This window comes from Ornithorhynchus anatinus, chromosome 17, assembly GCF_004115215.2.
Source record: "Ornithorhynchus anatinus isolate Pmale09 chromosome 17, mOrnAna1.pri.v4, whole genome shotgun sequence".
Taxonomy (NCBI): domain Eukaryota; kingdom Metazoa; phylum Chordata; class Mammalia; order Monotremata; family Ornithorhynchidae; genus Ornithorhynchus; species Ornithorhynchus anatinus.
Genome location: NC_041744.1, coordinates 37,640,294 through 37,663,640, shown reverse-complemented (window position 1 = coordinate 37,663,640; position 23,347 = coordinate 37,640,294). Strand labels below are relative to the sequence as shown.

The following is a 23,347-nucleotide window of genomic DNA, read 5'->3' as shown; positions in this document are numbered from 1 at the left end:
TCAGTTTCCTCATTGTAATATGGGGATTGACACTGGGAGCCCCATGTGGGTCATGTCCAACCTGATTAGACTGCATCTCCCCCAGTGCTTAGTACAGTGCCTGGCACATTGTAAGCACTTAGCAAATACCATTTAAAAGAAAAAAGAATGCTGATCTTCAGCTCAGCAGTCCCCTTGGCTGGGAGAAGCCCAACTAGAACCCCAGGGGCTTCTGCGAAAGTCATTCACGACCGAGCGGTAGTGAGCTCAGGGTGGGTAGAGATGGGAGGAGAAAAAGGAGAACTGGATCATGTCGCCCATCCCCTTCATTTACCCACCGCCCCAACATGGGTTTTTATGATCTGGTTCTAAATCGCCAGTGGCTTTTCACTTTCCCCCCTAAAATCTTAAATTTCTCCTCAGGGATTTTCACCATCGGTGGCCAGCCTCCTGGGAAATCCCTGGGAAGAAACTTTAAAGGAGACCAAGATCTGTGGATGTCCCCATTTCCCACGTGTGTCACGATCCCCACCCGTGACCGGTGAAGATTGCGGGGAAAACCCACTCCTTTGGAAGAGGCAAGTTTAGGAAAACAGGCTGGGGGACCACATTTGCTCCCAGGTAACGGCACCAGGTCCTCATTGTGTAAATGGACCACATCTCCTTCTGGTCTCCTGGCCCAGAGCAGAGATTCTGCCTCCCGGACAATCCCTTGAAAAACAAAATTCAAAGTGCAGAAGGGCCTGAGTGCTTCAGGGCTCGGGAAGCAGATCCTTGAAGCAGTCTGGCAGAAGTCAAACGATCTAAAAGAATCTGCAGCCTGGGTGTCGTACTCTTCTCTGCCCGATCAAGGGTTGGGGTGATGGGAAAATACTGGGGTCGGCAAACCCGGGGCCTCTGGGGCCCTGGCTCCAGGGGCATGAAGAAAAGAAGACGACTAAAAATGGCGGGGGCTTCTGGGGGCCACCTGGAGGGAGAAAGCACCTGGTCCTTCATTGATTCATTCAATTGTATTTATTGAGCACTTACTGTGCGCAAAGCACTCTACTATGCACTTGGGGGAGTACGATACAACAAAAGACTGCCACAACCCCGCCCAAAATGAGTCCTGGGCAAAAATCCCGAGAAGATAAAGGATTACCGGTCTATATGCTTGGGTCAATGGGTTAGTAATTCCCCAGGGGTGACTGCCCAGTTATTACCTGTAGGCTACCATCTCACATTCTGGAGCCGGCCATTTCAAGATAGCTGAATGCTGCAAGACAAGTGAGGAGGACATTTAGGATGGTCTTGACCTAGTCAAACAGTCGATGTTTTCTGAACGGTACTGGGACCAAGGGGACGTTCAGCGTACCAGATCATCCAGGAGAGAGTTTCTCTGTGTGCAGCTCAAGGTCCAGGCCTGCTCGCCTCTGGATATCAAGTGGGCGATGATCCCAGCCGCAAAGTAACTGACTTCCACCTCCACGCTGTGCAGTAACTTGCTGATATGATCTATGAAGTCCTTCCACATTAGCTCAGAATGCAATTCTTTGACTTCAGCTATATTGTTCTGCAAGAATCAGATCGATCAGTGGTGTTTATCGCTTGCGGGCCGGGAACACGTCTACCAACTCTGTTGTACACCCAACTCCCAACTCTGTTTTACTCTCCTAAACCCAGTGCTCTGCGCACAGCAAACATTCAATCACTACGATCCATTGAGCACTCACTGTGTGCGGAGCACTGTATTGAGCACTTGGGAGAGGGCGGTACAACAGAGTTGGTAGACAAGAAGGAGAGAATTAATGAAATGCTTCCAAAGACAAGCCTCTCGGCCAGCATCAGCCGAAACAAAATCCCCACGCTCAGACCGGTTGTGCTTTCACAGGCCTTAATTCCCTCAGTGGCTACTGTCTCTGTCCCCACAGCACTTATATATGTACCTTTAAATTATATATTATAAATTATTATTTATATTAAAGTCTGTCTCCCCCTCTAGACCGGAAGCTCATTACGGGCTGGGAACGTGTCTGCTAATTCTGCTGTACTCTCCTAAAGTGCTTAGTACAGTGCTCTGCTCCTAGTACGCACAACCAAAAACCATAACCATTTTCCACTTCTATGTTGCCGCCTCAGTCCCTCTGGAGCGGTGACCTTCCAGCTGAGGCTGGGTGTGTAATAAATATGAATAATCTTCAGTTTGACAATGCTGAAGCAAACATACTCATTAGGAAGTTTGGACCTTTGCATATGTGCCAGGATAAATTTGTCTCCGAAGAACTCACTCTCTTTAAAATAACAAGTGCATGTTTATTCAGAGAACGCTTTAATCAGTCCATCCACGTTACGTATTGAGCGCTTACTGTGAACTAAGCACAGGGGAGAGGACAAAAGAATAAGTAAACACGATCCCCGCCCTCCAACTGGAATATTTTTCAAGGGAAACCAGTCCGGAGGAGACTCAGGAGGTTTCTCACACACATACTACAAAGAAAAGGTGAGAAATGTAACTGGGATTTCCATCACTCTGATCCACTTACCAGGAGGCCAAGTACTTTCTGCTGAATCGACGACTCGGTCGGGAAGGACTATCAAGAGCAAAAAAAAAGACCTGTAATTCCCTGAAGAAGAAGATCTCAAAGAGTAAAAACTTCCAGTTCGTGAAGCAGAATTTCTATCCTCACCTCCAGGACTCTCATGAAGAGTTCTAACCCCTGGTTTTCAATAAAGTGCCGGCAAGTGGTTGGGGATTCATCTGTGAGATTCCAAAGGGCGCTCAGAGTGAACTTCAGGGTCGTGTCCACTGAGTTTTGATTGGTTTTCTGCTTCACGATCTGTAAAAGTTGCTGAGGGGAAGAGAGAAAGAGAGGGAAAAATTCTCACTACACTGTCAAAACCCACAGACGACTCAATTACTCCACCTACAGTATTTAGTGAGGGGTTACTTTGTGCAGAGCACTGTGATAAGCACTTGGGAGAGTACGAATCAGCTGATCCGATCCCTGCCCTCCACGAGCTTACAATCTAAGAGCACTGTGCCAAGGACTGTGGGAGAGTACAACAGAGTTAGTGTAGACAATCCATGCCCTCAGGGAGCTTACTGTCTGCAGTGTGCACAGCACTCCGCTGAGCACTGTGGGAGGGTACAACAGAGTGAGAAGACATACTCCCCACCCTCAAGGAGCTGGCCCATCCTAAATGTACAGGAACGTGGACATTTTTGGACCTTGTTCAACACTTTCCTTAATCTGATTGTCTGCCCTTTCTCTACATCATCAATGGTCATTTATTGAGCAACTATACTGTGCAGAGCACTGTACTAAGTGTTTGGGAGAGTACGATCCAACAAAGTAGGCAGACACGATCCCTGCTCACAGTGAGTTTACAGTCTGAAGGGGGAGATAGCTGTTGATATAAATAAATGAAAAAATTACAATCAAAGAGATGACTACCCATCCAGTTCTTCTGGTATAAACCATCGCTCAGGACGGGCTACTTGTAAGACTGGATTGGGCCAAGGAAAGGCCACTTTGTGATGGATTTCAGAATTCCTGGCCTGGCTCTCAATCCACACTGAGAGCTTTGGCAGGGAAGGTAATAAAAGCCGAGACGATCGTCCCGGCTACTGAGGTGGGGGTCACTTCCATACGACAAGCCAAGAAGCTCAGTGAAAGAGCTGAGCTGGATGGCATTCTGGAAGACAGACAACTGAGCACTACTGAAGCAATCTATCTATCGATCGATCGATCACATTTATTTAGCACCTACTGTGTGTAGAGCACTGTACTGACCGCTTGCAAGAATGCAGCATAACAGACTTGCAATACACTCTCCCTGCCCACAGTAAGCTTACAGAAGGGAAGACAGATATTAATATAAACACACAAATAAATTACTGATATGGAGCTGAGGAAAAGGTGAATAAAGGCACCTTTTATCCAAGTGCAAGGGCGAAGAAGGAGGGAGTGGGGGAAGAAGAAAATGAGGCCTCTTGAAGATGTGTTTTTAATAAGCTCCCTGCCACACAATTTCGCTGGATGGGCCGTGGGAAGTAAATGACTGACAGCAGGAGCCCCAACAGCTGCTGTAAGGTGAGCCGATGGGGCACAAGAAACGAGTTACCGAGCCAGCGAAGCACGCTGTCAAAAACCGACTGCGACACAGCCGCGGACGGCTGGGAGACAACAGCAGGAGACGGACCAGCCAGGCAGGGACCCATCTGGAAAGCGACTGCTCCCTTTCAGCCGATTACTCAGGGACACCAACGATCAGGAGGTGGAGCGCGAGCCTCCTTAGGGATGGAGTCTGGGTCTAATTCCCACCCGGGTACTCTTTCCCAGTGCTTAGTCCAAAGCTATTATTATTAGTAAGCACTTAACTATTAGGACTACAATTAGTGTTGAAAACAGTGACGTGTGCACCAATACAGTGAAAGGCCAGTTTTAAGGGCTGGTGACATCAAACGGGGCTACCGGCAGAAACGCAAAGACCAACGAGCGCGGAGTTCAGATCTCGCTGTCAGTAGCGTTTGCCTTTGTCCAACGTATAAAAGGACGTTCACCGTGGGGTAGAGCGTGACCGAGGATGGGAAAGTGGAAGGCTTAGGGGATGCACGGGGTCTGGATGACAGGGCAATAGCAGCGTGAATGTGTTGAGTGTCTGAGTCGCGAGGAGTCTAAAGTTCTGCTCCTCTAGGCAAACTGCTCTTATTGAACTCATTATTCATTCATTCAATCATATTTACTGAGTGCTTACTGTGTGCAGAGCACTGTACTAAGCGCTTGGGAAGTACAATTCAACAACAGAGACAATCCCCGCCCAGAATGGGCTGCCCATCTAGAAGTAAGAAGTAAACATCAAAACAAGTAAACAGGCATCAGCAGCATCATTATAAATAGAATTATAAATATTCTGCACATCATTAATAAAAATAGAGTTATAATTATAAATATGTACATCTACACACAAGTGCTGTGGGTGGGGAGGGGGGCAGAGCAAAGGGAGTGAGTCGGAGAGATGGGGAGGGGGAGCAGAGGGAAAGGGGGGGTTAGTCTGAGAAGGCCTCCTGGAGGAGGTGAGCTTTCAGAAGGGCTTTGAAGGGGGGAAGTGTGCTATTTCGGCGGATTTGAGGAGGGAGGGCGTTCCAGGCCAGAGGTAGGACGTGGGCCAGGGGTCGACGGCGGGACAGGCGAGAACGAGGCTCAGTGAGGAGGTGAGCGGCCCCAGAGGAGCGGAGTGTGCGGATGTAAAAGGAGAGAAGGGAGGTGAGGTAAGAAGGGGCCAAGGTGATGGAGAGCTTTGAAGCCAAGAGTGAGGAGTTTCTGGTTAATAGTAGTAAGTAGTAGTCATTAGTAATAGGAGTCGTGGTACAGGTATTTATTACACCCCCTCAGGGTGCAGCACATTGTGCTGAACACGTGAGGAAAGCATTAGAGAAGCACTGAGATACGTTCCCTGCCCACAGGGAGCTTACATTCTAACGGCGGAGACAGGCCCGTGCTCTTTCCACTAAGCCATGCTTCCTTTTTCCTGTTCCCAGCCCTTACTCCTACACTGTGCGCCCCTTGAGGGCCAGGGATCGTGTATTAATCTCACCCTGTAATTTTTCCCAGTGCTTAATGCAGTGCTTTGCCCACAGTAGGTGCTTCACCGATACCCCTGTTACTAACTAGTATTTACTAAGCACTCATCCCCCGCTGGAGGTTGACACTTCGATTCCGTAGATCTTCAAGTTTGCCGCAGCACCCCTGCCGCCCTCTGCGGCCTTCCTGGTGCCATTTTCTACTTCCTTTTCATCGCCGTACCTCCAGATGCATCTGAAGGCTACCTTGGTCAGACAGTTCTACAGCGCTGCTTGGTTCCGGGCGCCCAGAGTCACTCTCTGGACGCATGCGGGATTTCCCCGGTGCAGGCGGGAATGTTACCGTCGTCATTCCGGGTGTGGACAAAGTAATCGCCACCGGCAGTCAGAGCCACGAAAGACGGCCAGGCAGCTCGACCTGACGACAGAGTCGGAGGAGTTCCACGCTGAGACACCCCACATTTCCTCCATCTATGGATCCTAAAGATCTAGGGTCTTGGGCAGGGAACGCATCTGTTATCTTTTGTATTGCACGCTCCCAAACGCTTAGTACAGTGCTTTGCAAACAGTAAGCACTCAGTATATACGATCGAACGAATGAATCTCACAAATGAAAGGATGTCGCAGATGCCAATAACATCTCCATCTTCAAGAAGACATATGAAGGAAAAGACGGTGGCTAACTACCGTGGCATCTCGCTGCTCTCCATTGCCGGCGAGATCTTAGGAAGAGTCTTGGAGTGGGTAGAGAGGAATATCGTTGACTGCATACATCCAGAATTCCAACATGATTTCAGGCCCCGGTGTGGCCCAGCGGCCAGGGTCCCCTCGGTCTCTAATGGCACCGTGCTCTCCGGATGGTATTCACCAGACCGACAAAAGCATTCGACACTATCGACAGATCTGGGATCGGGCGAGTCCTCAGTTTATTTGGTGGCCCCGAAAAGTCCGTCAAGAAGCCGCGATTTCACCGTGACGGCGTGGCCAATCGGGTTCGAGCTGGGGTGCCCGGCCTGACCCATTCTCCATCGTCAAAGCGGAGCTGCAGAGCGGGCTGGTCCCGTTCAAGTCGTTCCTTGCAGGTTTGCTGGAGGATGCCACAGAGTTTTTGGTCTCCTCCAGAAACCTTTCAACTCAACACCTTACAAGCATCATCATTCCAAGGCCTAGGTACAGTCACTCAGGGATCTGCCCTGCAATCCCTCACCCAAGAAGGAACACGGATAATCGGGGAAGGCTTGGCAGAATCCGCGCCGGGCTCGGAAACCCAGGTCTCATACCCTGATGCAGTTTAGGAATCTCTCGGCCAAGACGTGCATATATGAAGCAGTCAGGCTGGCCCTCTGAATTCCGGTTCTCCAGAATTCACCCTTCACCCACATTGCTTCTTCCATTCCTGGGGGCCAATGCTCGCCAGAACGCTTTCCCCACGGGGCCCCGAAATCCCCAACCATTCTGTCGGGACCCTCCCTGGGGGCAGGCTGTGGGCTGGGAGCACCCCCAATTTGTTTGGCAAGAGGTGGACTCACCCTGACGATGAAGAGCTCAGCGCCGAGTTGTGCAGTTTGCTCAGTTGAGAGCTGCAAGAGGAACAGGACGACATGAATCCACCGCCGGCACGTATCCCCCGGGAATCTCCCCGCCAACCGCCCCGGGAGCCGGATACCTTTGCGGCCAAGATAGAGATGATAGCCACCGCCATTCTCTGCATGTTTTGGTCTTCGTGGTTGCACAGCCACTGCATAACGAGCTTGGCAGCTTCAAACCTGAGAACATAAAAGGGTTCGCAAAGGCCACCTCCCAAAGCCCGTTCCCCGCCCCTGGATTCCTGGCTTCATCTCCTCCGGAGGCAGGAAGGGTCATTTCTCTTCCACTTGGAAAGGAGTGAATGGAAGAGGGAAGCCAAGCTCGCGGGTATGATCCAGACTAATGCATGGCTGGCTTTATCCAGTCCTTGTCCCAACCATGACTTTTTGGGAAGGGAAGAGTGATGCTATTTCTCGTGGGTCTCCAAATCCAAGTGAGCAATAGAGCGGTCTTCTGCCTGGACAAATGATAATGTATGGACATCATCTTCCCTGAGTCCCAAAAGAGGGGAAGCAGCGTGGCCTAGTGGATAGAGCATGCACCTGGGAGTCAGAAGGACCTGGGTTCTAATCCCGGCTCCGCTCCTCGTCTGCTGTGTGACCTCAGGCAAGTCACTTCACTTCTCTGTGTCTCAGTTCCTCATCTGTAAAACGAGGATTAAGAGTGTGAGCCCTCTGTGGGACAGGGGCTGCGTCCAACCTGATAAGCTTGTATCTACCCAAGTGCTTAGTGAAGTGCCTGCCACTTGTCAGCTGTGTGACTGTGGGCAAGTCCCTTAACTTCTCTGGGCCTCAGTTACCTCATCTGTAAAATGGGGATTAAGACTGTGAGCCCCATGTGGGAGAACCTGATTCCCCTATGTCTACCCCAGCGCTTAGAACAGTACTCTGCACATAGTAAGCCGGAGAGAGAGAGAGAAGAGAATTCATTTTGGCCTGCCTTCTTAGAGAACTGCTCTAGACCTTGACACTCTCATACCCTTCTGGGGGGAAGATCTTCCCCTCCCCATCAACAGGGCACCCGACGACATCTCGCTACCCCGGTTCTACCCCTGGCCCCTCACTCCAGGACAGGGAGGACCCTCCAGCCCGGACAGTGGGCTAAAATAAGGCTCGAACGTCCTCTGACCGTGCTGTTTGTCTGTTTTATACTACTTGTTTAAGTGCTTACTATTTGTCAAACACGGTTCGAAGTGCTGGGGTAGGCATAAGTCGATTAGGTCAGAGAGTCCCTGTCCCGCAAGGGGCTCACGGTCTTAAGTAAGCAAGAGAGCAGGTATCGAATCCTCATTTTAAATGGAAGAACTGAGGCACAGAGAAGTTAAGTGACTTGCCCAAGGCCACACAGCAAGTAACTGGCAGAGCCAGGACTAGAACTCAGGTTCCCTGACGCGCAGGCTCGTTCTCCTTCCACTAGGCCACGTTGCTCCTCGGGGCTGGAGGGGAGAGGCTGAATCCCGCATCCTGCGGGGGAAAGTGGTATTCCAGCCTTGGGGGCCTCTGGAAAGAGTCTCATTCCCTGGGAAGTCCGGGGTCCCCACCACACTTTGCTGCATTTTGGCCCCGAACGGTCACTTGCCTGTTGAATGGGACGTCCTGAAGGATCCTGTCGCTGCAGAGCGAAAGAAGGCAGTTTTTCTGTAGCTGAAGAGCAAGGAAAAGAATCAGAACCAAAAAATGCCCCCCCAAAAAACAAAAAACACTAGAAAACTGCAAAACTCAGAAGTGAGCCTGCTCCAGACCAGTCCAACCCAGCTGCACCTCATCCCCCAGAAGTCTCTCCCCACTCTTTATCCTTCTCACCCGCAAAACTGTTGATCCTTACAAACCTAGTTCTATGGCATGGGCACCGGTTGGCTGTGTCACTTGAGTTTACCCGCAGAGACGGGTGCTTGCCCTGAATCCCCCAGCAAACTTCTTGAGAGGAAAGCGAGATCTTCTTTGACTTCTCCTCTGAGACCCCCACAGCACCTAGTAGACTCCCCTGCACCTAATGGACACTCAGAGCAGTCATCTTGGACCGCCGGCCCAGGCCTTGGCCCGAATGCCAGCCGGCGAGGACAGGATGGGAAACGTGAAGGAAAATTACCAAGTGGACTTTCTAGTACCAGCTACACACGGGGCCCGAATGGGGAACTGGAGAGGGTAAGTTGCTTGAGGGCACGGAACATGTCAAGCAACTCTGTCGTACTGTACTCTCCCAAGGGCTGAGTTTATGCTCTGCACTCCAAAAACACTAAATAAATACCACAGGTTGACTGATTGGAATAGCACCGAGAACCTTTGCGAAAAAGACCCCTTTCCTCAGCTTTCTTTGACTCTGAGCCCCTCGAGGGGCAGAGTCCGAGTCTGATTCCCCTTTCCGACAGTGTAATCTCTCTGAGTTTTTGGTACGGTGCCCTGCACACAGTAAGCGCTTAAACAGTGCCGTCCCATCGACTCCTTTTCAATCGGAGCGGGTGACGATGAAACTGTCTCGCACCCAACTCATGCACAGAAAGAAACGCCCCAATATACTTTCCTCCTGCTGGGAAAATGACAGAGAATGGCCTTGCTTTACCTGCTGGTGATTAGGAAAATGTTCCATTGCTTTGAGGAGTAAATGGGTGACGTCAGCCAGCAGACGCACAGGCATTCCCGCTGCCAGTTCCTGCTTGGTTAAGTTAAACACACAGGCGCTTGCTGCTAACTGCACCGGCAGGTTCATCGGATGGTTCCTCATTCCAATCACCACGAGCTGAAACAAAGCAAGTCCCCATAACACCTCTTACAGGCCAAACAAATCACCTCTTTGGGCCGAAGCTTATTACACCCAAGCGCGGGACGATACGTGGCCTAGAGGAAGGAGCTCCGGACCTGGGGGTCAGGAGACCTGAGTTCTTATCCTGGCTCTGCCACTTAACTGCTGAGTGACCTCGGGCAAGTCACTTGGCTTCTCTGGGCCTCGGTTTCTTCATCTATAGAGTGGGGATTCAAGGCCTGTTCTCCCTCCGACTTAGAATGTGAGTCCCGTGAGGGACGGGGACCGTGTCCAACCTGATTAACCACAGTGCTTGGTCCAAAGTAAGCGCCCAATGAACTCCACGGTGATTACTGTCAGACCTCTCATTTGGCCCCAGCACAATCCCAGGACGTTAGAATGTGCAGGTTTAATGCCTTCACTCTCCCGGATAAATAACTGTCCGGCACATCCGTTTCTGTGCGTCCTAATGACGGGCTCTGGCTCAAATTCAGATCTTACTTCTGAAGGAAATGAAAGATGAGAATCTTCCCACTCACGACTCTTCAAGATTGTTTAGATATCTCTACCTTATGTGCTTGCTGTGGCCAGAGATCATGCCTACCGATTCTGTTGTGCTGTACTCTCTCAAGAGCTTCGTAGAGAGCTCTGCAATTTATCAATCAATTTATTGAGCACTTTGTGCCAATCACTGTACTAAGTGCTCGGGAGAACTCAACAGAACCTGAGTTGGTAGGCATTTCCCTGCCTATGAGGAGCTTGTAGCCTAGAAGAGGAGCTTACTATCATCATCATCATTTATGTTATCTATTGAGTGCTTACTATGGAAGAGCTCTGTACGACGTAAAATAAAGAGCTCTGTACGACGTAAAATACTACAGAGTTGGCAGACACGGTCCCCGCCCAGAACAAGTTTCTAAGCCAGAGGGACACTAGACTCCGTGCTTACTACCCAAAGAAAGCTCTTCTTAAATACCACTGATTGATTGATTGATATCGGAACGGCCTAATTGGTGGTTTTACTCCTCCCTAGGTTCCCCTTCCAGCCTCCCTTCGGAAACACGGGATGAGCCCTTGGCCCACGGGTGGGACTCTAGGATCTCACGAATTAAACTCCTCCTGAGGAAAAGGTCTAGGGGTAAGGGGGTTTTCTGAAAATATTCCACTCCTTTGGGAGTCAGAGGACTGGGTTCTAATCCTAGATCCAGCACTTGCCTGATGCGTGACCTCGGGCAAGTCGCTTTAACTTCTCTGCCCTTCACTCTCTTCACCTGCAAAGTAGGGATTCCACAGCTGTTCTCCCTTAGACTGCGAGCCCCATGTGGGACAGAGACTATACCCGAATTATCTCGGGTCTCCCCTCTGTGCTTAGCACACAGAATTTGCTTAATAAATACCACAGTCATTACTATTATTAATGATACTATTCATGGCAACTCGATGACCACGACAGGAATGACACAATTGTTCTTTCACTTCTATTCTGCAGGCATTAGAACAGTAGGCAGCTTCTTAACCAGGGATCGCCATGAATAATAATTATCATGATCATGATGATGATATTTCTGAAGGACTTACTGTGTGGGAAGCACTATACCAGGCCCTGGGGTAGATTCGGATTGGACACGACCCCTATCCCACACAGTCTGGCTGCTCCTTCTCAGTCTCTTTTGCAGGCTCCTCCTCTGCCTCCCACCCTCTAACTGTGGGAGTCACTCAAGACTCAGTTCTGGGTCCCCTTCTAGCCTATTAAAAGCACATCTCCTCCAAGAAACCTTCCCTGACTAAGCCCTCAGTTCCTCTTCACCCTCCTTGCATTAGGACTTGCACCTCTATTCACTACTTAGCCGTGATTGCTTTATTTATATTGATGGCTGCCTCCCCTTCTGGACTGTAAGCTCGTAGTGGGTAGGGAACACATCTACCAACTCTGTGCTCTATACACAGTAGGTGCTCAATAAATATGATTGGTTGACTGATAACTCCATCTACACCCACTCCCTTAGAGAACTCATTAGCACCCACAGTTTCAACTGCCGTCTCCACGGCGATGATTCCCAAATCCACCTCTCTAGCCTCGACCTCTCCCCTTGTCCACATTTCCTGCCTTCAGGATATCTCTATCTGGATGTCCTGCCCACACCTCAAAATTAACATGTCCTAAACAGGACTCTTCCCAAACCCTGTCCTCCGCCCCACCCACCCCCATCCCCAAACCACAATCCTCCATCTCACAAGCCCATTACCTTGGTATTATCATTGACTCATCCTCTCTCATTCAACCCACATGTTCCATCTGTCACCAAATACTGTCAGTTCTACCTTCAGAACATCGCTAAAATCTGCCCTTTTCTCTTCATCCAAATTGCTTCTCCACTGATCCAATCACTTATCCTATCCCGCCTTGACTACTGCATCAGCCTCCTCCCTGACCTCCCTGCCTCCCGTCTCTCCCTTCTCCGTGCCGTACTTAACTCTGTTGCCTTGATCATTTTTTCTACAATAACATTTAGCCCACGCCTCTCCATTCAAGAACCTCCGCGACTGTCCATCCACCTCTGCATCAGACTCCTTACCATTGGTTTTGAAGCACTCTGGGCCTCGGTTACCTCACCTGTAAAACGGGGATTAAGACTGTGAACCCCATGTGGGACAGGGACATTGTCCAACCTAATTAGTTTGTCTGTACCCCAGTGCAGGGCCTGGCACATAGTTAGCATTTTAAAAATACCATAAAAATGGGTTTGGGAGAGGTTAGTGAGGACAGGTATTTAATCCCCATTTTAAAGATGAGGAAACTGAGGCCCGGAGAAGTGACTTGTCCAAGGTCACGGAGCAGATAAGTTGCGGAGTCAGGATTAGAACCCTGGTGTCCTGACTCCCAGGCCTAGACTCTTTCCTCTAGGCCAGGCACTCAAAGACATCTTGAAAGCCTCACATTCGTCCCCGGTCCCTCCCACTGCCTGTCACGCCCCAACCGGAGGGGACCGCCCCCCCGGCCCACTGTACCTTCAAGATTTCCGGCTTTGTTCTCTCCATGACGTGGGTCAGGCTGAAGAGGTGAAAGAGCGCTTCCCGGACAAAGAATGCCCGCTCGCTGTACCGCTTCAATGCTTCCGAAAGCTGAGTCTCATTGGCTTCGCCAGATACCTGTCAGGACCAGCCGTCAAAAAATTGTTTTACAAAAAAAAAAACCCAAAATTTCTACATTTCTGGTCACATTCCTGGCCCCAACATTTGCTCTTCTGAGTTTGGCAATACATACATTCCAATATCCGGGCCAGAGGGAACTTTGGAAAGTGCCCGGACTCAGTCCTTCCCTTCCACATCTCTTGACTCTCTGTTCTCCCTCCCCCATGGACTGGGAGCCGTGGATGGGACAGGGCTGTGTCTGACCTCGCCACCCTTTACCTCCCCCAACGCTAAGCGCAGAGTAAGTGCATAACAACTGTTACCATCATGACGTTGCCTGGAGACTTTTTGTATTCCGCTGAACTAGGCGGGGGTTGGGAGAAGAAGGCAGCCTTCTATCTGACGGCGGAGTTGCGAGAGGCTTGAGGACTCATTCTTCCTCCTCCCACAGAGTCCCACAAAAGTATTCTCCGACTCACAAGGCCCAAGCCCTGCCTCTCACCAAAGTCTTCTTGATCTCAAGGGTGTTGGCAGTTTTCAGATGCTGAGCTGGAAAGTTACCCTTCAAGTTTGATTTCTACTCGTTTCAGTCTCCGCCCCAACCCCCGGGTCTTAAATTTGCAGTTTTTTGGAATATCGCTAAAAGTTTCATACAGTGTTAAGTATACGACAGGCACTCAATAAATGAGAGTAATAAAAATAAGTGGTTTTACTCTGCCTTCACTCCAATCATCTCTCTTCAAACCCCCTATCCACAGTAAACGGACAGGACTAGTGAGAAGCCATGTGGCCTAGTGGATAGAGCATGGGCCTAGGAGTCAGAAGAACCTGGGTTCTAATCCTCACTTAGAAGAGTGTCCGGCACATAGTACGTGTTCAGCAAACACCATAAAAGAGGGTGATTCTCACAGGCTTTCTTGCCAGGCCAGTGGGGAGTGGAGAAGGATGATGACTGCCTTTCTACCTGAAGCGGCGGGGGACTCCGCTTAAAATAATATAACGCTGAGGTGGGGAGGAAGGCTACACGAGGCTCAGTCTCCATTGACCATCTTTAATTCCGTTCGTAGTATTAGAATTATTTTCCAACTTGGGAGATGCTTTCGAGCTCTCAATTTGGGCTGAACTGGAGGTATAGTTAGCAAACACGCATGGCTTCCACATCTCCTACCCTGCCCAGCCACCACTGGGAGACTCCAGCACCCCTAACCCACCCAGGTGCTGTTACCGATGAGACCCCCTCTCAGTCGTAACCTCAGTACTGTCAGAAATACAGCACCAGGGGCCTGCCTGCCCATGCGTCAGTGGACGATGGAGTGGACGATGACAGCGTTCTACCCGCCGTCACCCCCTTGTAGGCAAAGGCCAGATCACGAGGGCAAAGTCACAAGAAACGGGAAGAGTAGGAGCCTCGGAGTCACGGGACCTGGCTTCTAATCCTACGTCCGCCTCATGCCTACTACGTGACCTCAGATGAGCCACTGAACTTCTCTGTGCCTTGGTTTCCTTACCTGTAGAATGGGGATTCAATATCTGTTCCCCTTCCTCCTTAGGCATGGGACAGGGACCGTGTCCAACCTAATCAGGTTGCATCGACCCCGGAGCTTGGCAGAGCGTTTGGAACGTAATAAGCGTCGAATATATACCACAATTCCTGTCTGGGACCCCACAACTTCTGGGGCTGCATTCTTAGCCTCACTCACCCCGGGGACTGCCAAGAACCGAGGATCTTGGAGCAGAGCTCAAAGGAGGGCTAAGTGTTCCCGAGCAGGGCTGACGAGACCCGAAGTCGAATATTTCTCAGCTCATAACTTTTTAAAACCTGCCGGCTCTGATCCTATAAACCTCAAGGTCCACTTAGTCATCGTTATCTTGCCTAAAATGTCACGACTAGTTTTCTATCCCCTAATGGAAGGGTTCTGACTGGATCTGGCTTGCTAATTGATGAGAGTATCACAGAGGTCAGAGTCCAGGGCCTGACCAAAGACCAGATATATTGATTTTTCTTCTCATTTCCTGTCAGAGAAGAAAATGAACTGATCAGACAGCATTTGTTCTCCAAGAAGGCTAGATCAGCCTGCCTTGCGGTCAGCTAGGGGTTGGCATATTCTTTATTTAGTCACGCACTGTTCAGATATACATTGTGAAGTGCAAAGTTACGGTCTTCCTTTTCGTAAAAGATACAGAGTCTAAGTTCGATCGTTTCCCGCGTCCCCGTCTGGCGGATGTCCCGCTATCCTCAGAGCTGGGAGATGAAGGAGGAGAGATGCTCTGGTTTACTGGGAGGTTCTCCCGGGCAAGCCACTTCCTTCTCAGGAGGGTCCCCCATGAGGTCAGCGCATGCCGTGGGGAAAATCTCAGAAAAGGCAACTAAGAAACAAGCCACTGAGAGCTGCCCCCCGACATAGGAAGTACCAGCCTTTCCAGGAAACGTGCTAGGGACCTATGCCAGGATGAACAGAGAGAGATGCAGCGTGGCTTAATGGATTCAGCACGGGCTTGGGGATCAGAAAGACCTGGGTTCTAATCCCGGCTCCGCCACTTGTCTGCCGTGTGACTTTGGGCAAGTCACCTCAGTTCTCTGTGCCTCAGTTATCTCATCTGTAATATGGGGATTAAGATGGTTAACCATGTATCTACCCAACCTGATTAACCTGTATCTACCACAGGGCTTAAAACAGTGCCTGGCACATAGTAAGCGCTTAACAAACACCACAAACAAACAAAATGAATGCATTCACCTCTGCGAGGTGACATCTGATGACACCCTTCCCTGCAATAATAATAATGATTACGTTATTTGTTAAGCGTTTACTATGTGCCAAGCACTAGGGTGGATATAAGCAAATCAGATTGGACCCAGTCCCTGGCCCACTTGGGGTTCACAGTCTCAATCCCCATTTTACAGATAAGGTAACTGAGGCACAGAGGTGGTCACACAGGTCACACAAGGTCATACAGCATACAAATACCAATCTGACATTCTATACCTCCATCACAGTGGGTTTTTTTTAAAAATGATATTTTTTAAGCATATACTATGTGCTAGGCATTGTTCTAAGTGCTGGGGTGGATACGAGGTAATCGGGCTGGACAGAGTCCACGTCCCACATGGGGCTCACAATGGTTGGTGTCCGTACACTGGTGGGCTATCCCAACAACCAGAGCATTTAGGAAATGCCTCCTTCCAGATGGCACAGTTGGAGGCCTTGAATAAAGCCAACTAAACAGGCAGTTTATTGTACTTTTGGTCCTCCAGCAGCGTAAAATCTAGGTCGAACAATACTGACCCACATCGGAGATATTTGGGTCGTCCAAAAAATGCATAAACAGTGTACAAATTCAAGTGCTGAGTCTTTATATTACATCCAAGTAAAAGGTTAAGTACATTTAGAGGTGGGAAGGGGAAACTGTTTCTTGCAATTATTCAGGGAAGGCTATGTGGAAGATGTTGAAATCAGTGGCTATCTGAGCAAAGGAAGAGAGAGAGAGAGAGAAAGGTAGAGAGAGAGCGCCGTACCCTTTCGGCACTTGATACTCACCCCACCCACAGCCTCATGGCACTTGGATTACGAATATGGACCTATTTTAATGTCCGTTTCCCCCCAGAGAGATGTGGGCAGGGAGTATTGTACTCTCCCAAGCATTTAGTACAGTGCTCTGCACTAAGCGCTCAGTACGTATGATCGAATGACAGAGGGAGAGGGGGCGAAGACAGCTTGAGAGAGGCGGAGAAAGCTTGGTAAAGTGGGTTCAACAAAGATGCAGGAAGCTCGGAGACAGGAATGGGCTGGCGAGAAAAGGGCGACTTAAATCATCCAACACACCAGAAAGAATAGCGGGGCTGGAGGTCTTGCAAAAGGGCTTTGCAGCTGTGGAGGGGGAAGAGAGACAGACAGACAGTCACGGAGACACGTCCTGTTTGGTAGTGCACCTGTCTCCTTGCAGCTTTGAAGGCAGCCAGCCCAAAACCACTGTGGCAGGGGGTTCACGTAAGAAATCCTAAGATGGGCACGGGTCACATGGAATTGGCTGACGGTGAACGAATACATGGAAGCAGAAAGAGGCCCAGAAAAAGGGTAAGGGCCCCAAGGCAGTAGCCGATTGAAAGGTCTGTGGGGCCTCCACCCCTCAGGTTCATCCATTTTCCAAAAAAAAGCTTCCAGGAGGGCAACATCTCCCCTTGTCCCCCTTTTGACCCCCTTCTGGAAGAGATTCCAGATGCTTTTCATGGTTCTTGGCCCAAGTGGCTCCCGTGAGAGCAGAATTTGGCCGGTCCCAAACTGTCACTAGTCCACAGGCTCTTCAGGTCTCTACAGTCCTGCCCCGGGGCTCACGAGCCTCGCTCCCAGATAAGCCCCATCTGCTCAAGCCCACTCACGCCCAGCCTTTCAATGCACTGATTTACTTGAGTGTCCACGGAACTGTCTCCTTCAGGTGTGGGAATGGAAGAGAAGGGAAGGAAGCTAAGGTGAGGAATTCTCTAATCAAGACGAGGGAACTTTGGGTAGGGGAGAGAAGGCAGCAAGGCCCAGTGGAAACGGCAGGACACGGGGAGTTGGGAGACCTAGGTTCTAACCCCTGGCTCCACCCATTGCCTGCTGTGGAGTCTTGGGCACCCTAACATTTCTGGGCCTCAGTTTCCTCATCTATAAAATGGGGAGAAAAATATCAGTTCTTCCCCCCTCCCCCGGCCCGGGGAGCCCCCTGTGGGACAGGAACAGGATCCAACCATGTGCCAGGCACATGGCAAGTGCTTTATAAATACCAACATTATTGTGGCAGGATCAAATGATCTCCCCGGGGTTCTGCACTACCACTGAAATAGATGTTTGCATGAGGCCTCCGTGGGTGAAAAGAATCCTGAATTTGACCAAATACTTCAACAATCCTAAAGTTTGCCATCTTCCCCTCACTGTCACCCACCCAAAACATCAAAACTGCCAGAGCCCAGTCTTGAGACCGCGGCCTTCATGGGGGACCCCTGGGCATCCTGAGAGCTTGGGCTCCACCCGCCCACCACAGAAGGCTGAACTCAGGGCCTGTCAAGTAGAGGAGCCACGTGGCCCCGCGGAACGAACCCGGGCCGGAAAGTCAGAGAACCGGCGTTCTCACCCCAGTGACCTTGGGCATGCTGATTCACCGTGCTTCTGTTTCTTCATCTACAAAATGGAGACTAAAAATCCCTGTTCTCCCTTCCCCTTAGAGCCCCATATGAGACGCAAGGACCGTGTCTTCTCTTCTCTCCCTACCCCAGCGTTTAGTATAATGCTTGGACCCTAAAAAGGGCTTACCCAATTCCCCAATCATCACTGTTGTCAGAGCCAGGCTTTAGCTCACTAAAAAGTCTTGGTGGGTTGGGATGGAGGCAGACCGTACCCTCCCCCGACTACCAGATTTGTTCTGATACCTTTCCATTCCCCTTACTTACTATGGATTCTCATACGTCTGTGCTCTGGCTAGAATTTATTTCTCTTCTCTAGGTTGTCTATCCTCTTCCACCACAACTGTGAGTCCTATACGGAGCCGGGGGCGTGTGTGTGTGTGTCTGAACTTGCTTATTTTTTGATTGACCCCAGTGCTCCACACAGTGCTCAGCAGAGAGCACCCAATCTGTAAATACCAAGTCACGGCCTTTATGATACGGGGCCCCGAGGCCAGCAATTCAGATCTTTACCATCTGGGGCAGGGAGCGGCATCCTTTTGGTGCAGAGAAGCCCAGTTAGATAAATTTTTGAGCAGCAAGGGCCTGACTGTAACTATAATAATAATAATAATAATGGTATTTCTTAAGCGCTTACTACATGCCAAGTACCATTCTAAGCGCTGGAGTAGATACAGGGAAATCACGTTGTCCCACATGGGGTTCACACTTTTAATCCCCATTTTACAGATAAGGTGAGGCACAGAGACGTTAAGTGACTTGCCCTAGGTCACACAGCAGATAAGTGGCGGAACCAGGATTAGAACCCATGTCTTCTGACTCCCAAGCCCGTGCTCTTTTCCGCTAAGCCACGCTGCTGTACAGTTTGAACACACATAAGCAGAGCTTATTTCATTAAGACTGATGGTTTTTAAATGCCTCACTCTTCTAGGTTCTTCCTCCAGGGTGGTGACCTGGGGGTCCTACATAATCCAGGTGGAAGAGGGCCACGTTTTCAGAGAGTAGCCAAATGATGGCTTCTGTCCCTTCCGTGCCCTTCCAGACGAGGTCCAGGATTCACCAGTCGGCGGCCTTCTGGTTTACGGCGAGGCCTAGTGGAAAGTGCCTCGAGCTTGGGAATCAGGAAGACTGGATTTTCATCCCAGATCTGACTGGGAGCTCAAACAAGTCGATTGGCTCTGAGCCTCCGTTTCCTCATCTCGAAAATGGAGCTAAGAACTCTGACCTACCTCCCCTTAGGCTGTGAGCCTTGTGTGGAGCAGGGATGGATCTCAGCAGAGTAACGTAGCTACCCCGACGCTTAGCATACAGCTAATACCATCACCAACCACTCTCCTGGCATGGTGGGGGGCAGTTTCAGATGCCCCATCTCCAATCCCACCTCTTTTCGACGCCCGCTTCGATTACCAGTTCCCCCAACTGCTCAGCGGGCCAGGGTTACTTGGGTTAATAATAATAATAATGTTGCTATTTGTTAAATGCTTACTATGTGCAGAGCACTGTTCTAAGCGCTGGGGGAGATACAGGGGAATCAGGTTGTCCCACGTGAGGCTCACAGTTAATCCCCATTTTACAGATGAGGGAACCGAGGCACAGAGAAGTGAAGTGACTCGCCCACAGTCACACAGCTGACAAGTGGCATAGCCGGGAGTCGAACTCATGACCTCTGACTCCGAAGCCCAGGCTCTTTCCACTGAGCCACGCCGCTTCCCAGGTGACGTCAGTATGTCACGCTGCAATGTGATGACATCACTGCACCGTGTGGCTGCTGGTAGGGACGGGGGGGGGGGCGGGGGGGGGCAAGGGAGAAGTGGTGCAACCGGCCAGCACTAGCCGAGGTTACTCCCTTCGCCCTCCCCAGGGTTGCAGGAGGGAGGTGCCCACCCAACCAAGGATGGGCAGCAGTGGCCTGGCCCTTCCCCCGCCTCCTGACCTCAGCAGCGGGCTGTAGCGTGACCCCCCAGGACAGGAGGGTCCTGCCCTCCCCAACACCCCGTGACGAGGAGCAGGCTTGGCCGTGCTGTCGGGTGGGCGGGGAGTGGGGAGGGCTTCCAGGGGATGCGGGGCTGTTGCCTGGGGAGCTTCAAGGCCTAGTGGCCGGAGCCCGGGCCTGGCAGTCAGAAGGACCTGGGTTCTAATCCCGGCTCGGCCACTTGCCCACTGTGTCACCTTGGGCAAGTCACTTTACTTCTCTGTCTTTCAGTTCCCTCATCTGTAAACTGGGGATTACGACTGTAAGCCATAGGTGGGACAGGGAGTGAGTCCGACCTGATTAGCGTGTATCTACCCCAGTGCTTAGGAGGGTGCCTACCACACAGTAAGCCCGTAATGCCATTATTATTACTACTACTACTACTAAATAAGACCTACTCCTGCCTCCCGGCCCAGCCCCTGCGGTGTAGGGCAGATGCTTCCTCCTGGGGTGGGGTGGTGCGAAGACACTTTGGCCCAAGGCGTGGGGTGGACGATTCCAGCGGCGGGGATCCCACCCCACTCGGCTCCCCGCGCATGCAGGGGCGGGTGACCGCTGGAGTGGCTTTCTGGGACTCCGTTGCCACCGGCCCCGTCTGGTAGAGGGCCCCGGGCGGACCGCCTTCAGCCCTGCTCTCTCCCAGTCTCCGCAGCTCACTGACCGTGGGTCCTGGGCCACCCACCCCGGCTTTTTGGTACTTGGATGACCGTGCCGGGCGTGAGGGCGGCCTCCACTTGATGGGGCGCTCGGTGGGGGACTCCCCAGCTGGCGCTTTCAATGCCTCTTCCCTCCCTGGTTTGAGAACCACATTTGGCTCTAAGAAGGGCCTGACCTGCTGTCCCCCCTGAACCTCATCCTCCGTGGTCTTAGACGGTTCATCCCGACCCTCTGCTGGTCTCCTCATCTAAGGTCTGGCTTTATCCCCCCAGAGTCCCACTGTTCAATGAGAATCCTTCGATCACTCAATCCAATTTATTGAGCACTTACCGGGTGCAAAGCATTGTACGGTATAACAGAGTTCCCAGCATTCTGTCTCACCCTTAGGTTCCCCCTTTCCCGGGGCCTTCGGAACGCTCAGCTCGGCTCCGCTCCAGGGTAAGGAAACACCAAAACACCACAAGGTTCAAGAGGGATTTGGCTACATTTCCAACCGAGCAGTCGCTGGGGTGGGGAAGAATCGAGGGCAAGCGGGGCATATGGAGGGAAAGAAGCACATCTTAGGAGTGGACCCCCCTGCCCGTTCAGGACAGATGTTAAGGAGGGCAGCCGTCACCCGGATGGTCCCTCCAGCCGTGGGGCGGCCACAGACCCAGGGTCAGGAGACGAGTCAGAGTCACCCTCCCGTCGGATGGAGGGAGAGGCCGGCGGGAGAGTCAGTAGTAGCGCCCGCAACTGGGCGGGAGAGGCCTGCTGGGCCCCTGGAGCGGGACAAGACCTGGGCTGCTTCTGCAGGAGCTCCCGGCAGCATGGAAGCCGTGTGGCCTCGTGGAGAGAGCGTGGGCCTGGGAGTCAGAGGATCTGGCTTCTAATCCCAGCTCTGCCGCTGGTCTGCTGTTCATTCATTCAATCCTATTTATTGAGCGCTTACTGTGTGCAAAACACCGTCTAGGCACTTGGGAGAGTACACGATAACAACAGACACGTTCCCTGCCCAAAATGAAATTACAGTCTGCCCAAGTTCTGCTGTGTGACCTTGGGCAAGTCACTTCACTTCTCTGGGCCTCAGTTACCTAATCTGTAAAATGGGGATTGACTGTGAGCCCCATGGGGAACACGGACTGGGTCCAACCTGATTCGCTTGTATCTACCCCAGCACTCAGTACAGTGCCTGGCACATAGTGACTGCTTAAATACCATGGGGGGGAAAAAGCAAGAGAAGGTTCCTGGGTGCAGCCTGTGGGCCTGGAACCCCAAATCCCAGACTTCAGCGGCATCAAACAGCACTGAGTCCTGGCCCGTTACTCGAAGCCCTCACTGAGTCGATCCTTGGGAAGAGTTAGTAAAGATCGGGGACATCGTTTCCCCTTTCTTTCAAAATTTCTGGGGAAAGCAGAGACACAAACCCCCAAAAAACAACTATAAAACAAAAAAACAAAAACAAAAAAACTATAGTTGCTCTCTGTAAAACAAGGCAGACCAGAGCTAAAAAATGGCTGCAACATGAGAGTCACGAATCGTATTTGAGCACTTATGGTGTGCAGAACACTGTATTAAGCACTTGGGAGAGCACAGTGCCTCACTGAAAGGAGAGTAGCAGCATGGCCTAGCGAAAAAAGTCTTGGCCAGGAGTCAAAGGACCTGGGTTCTAATACCGGCTCTGCCATTTGTCCGCTGTGTGACCTTGGGCAAGTCATTTTGCTACTCTGGGCCTCTGTTCCCCCATCTGTAAAATGGGGATTATTGAATCCTGTTCTCCCTCCTCCTTAGGCTGTAAACCCCAAGTGGGGCAGGGACAGTGCCCGGCCGGATTAATCTGTATCCACCCCAGCGCTTAGAATGATAATGGACACATAGAAAGTGCTCAACCCATACCATAATTATTATGATTACTATTGTTAAACACAGAACAGGGCACTTCTTCTGGGAACTTCGTTGCAAAGTCAGCTCCATCTGCCAGACTCAGACAACTTGTAGAGCGATCCCGCTCAACTTTAGAACAGTGGGAGCTGCGGCGGGTCCTCGAGACCGGGGCCTGGAAACTGCGACACCACCTTCTGCTCTCCCTGTCCTTCTCCTCCCTTGCCCCCACCCCTTAAGCCCCCCAACTCCAGCACCACCCAGTCAGCTCGCTCTCATCCAACCTCAAACATTCAGCTCAAACGAAATGCACTGGGAAATCCCTGCTCCGGCCAACTCCCCTTGGTCTTTTTCTTATGAAAATCCCACCTGCTCCAAGAGGCCTCCCCCGACTAAGCTCTCATTTCCCTCACTCCCGCTCCCTTCTGCATTGCCCACTTGGCTCTGTACCCATTAGTCCGCCGGTACTTATGTCCATACTAGTAATTTATTTTAACATCTGTCTCCCCCTCTAGATTGCGAGCTTCTTGTGGGCAGGGAACATGTCTACCAACTTTGCCGTAGTCTCCGTGTGCTCAGTACAGTGCTCTGCACGTAGTAAGTGCTTGACAAATACCACTGACTACCGGGAGAACTCCCAGTCCGGTCGCTGCTCCCTCTCAACAACAATAATGATAACGATGATATCTGCTAAGCA

At 51.1% G+C, this 23,347-nt stretch overlaps 1 protein-coding gene across 3 annotated transcripts in view; it reads right to left on the bottom strand.

The window, feature by feature from the left end:
* The window catches only part of ZYG11B (zyg-11 family member B, cell cycle regulator), a 60,571-nt gene that overhangs the window by 5,657 nt on the left and 31,567 nt on the right, over window positions 1–23,347 (bottom strand). For all 3 annotated transcript variants that reach the window (XM_029081902.2, XM_039914461.1, XM_029081903.2), the window contains 9 exons: window positions 12,878–13,018; window positions 9,689–9,865; window positions 8,708–8,772; window positions 7,209–7,308; window positions 7,072–7,122; window positions 2,646–2,807; window positions 2,502–2,549; window positions 1,334–1,531; window positions 1,182–1,234 (listed from right to left, as the gene is read on the bottom strand). In XM_029081902.2, the coding sequence (XP_028937735.1) occupies window positions 1,182–1,234; window positions 1,334–1,531; window positions 2,502–2,549; window positions 2,646–2,807; window positions 7,072–7,122; window positions 7,209–7,308; window positions 8,708–8,772; window positions 9,689–9,865; window positions 12,878–13,018 (995 nt within the window). The remainder of the gene's footprint in view (window positions 1–1,181; window positions 1,235–1,333; window positions 1,532–2,501; window positions 2,550–2,645; window positions 2,808–7,071; window positions 7,123–7,208; window positions 7,309–8,707; window positions 8,773–9,688; window positions 9,866–12,877; window positions 13,019–23,347) is intronic.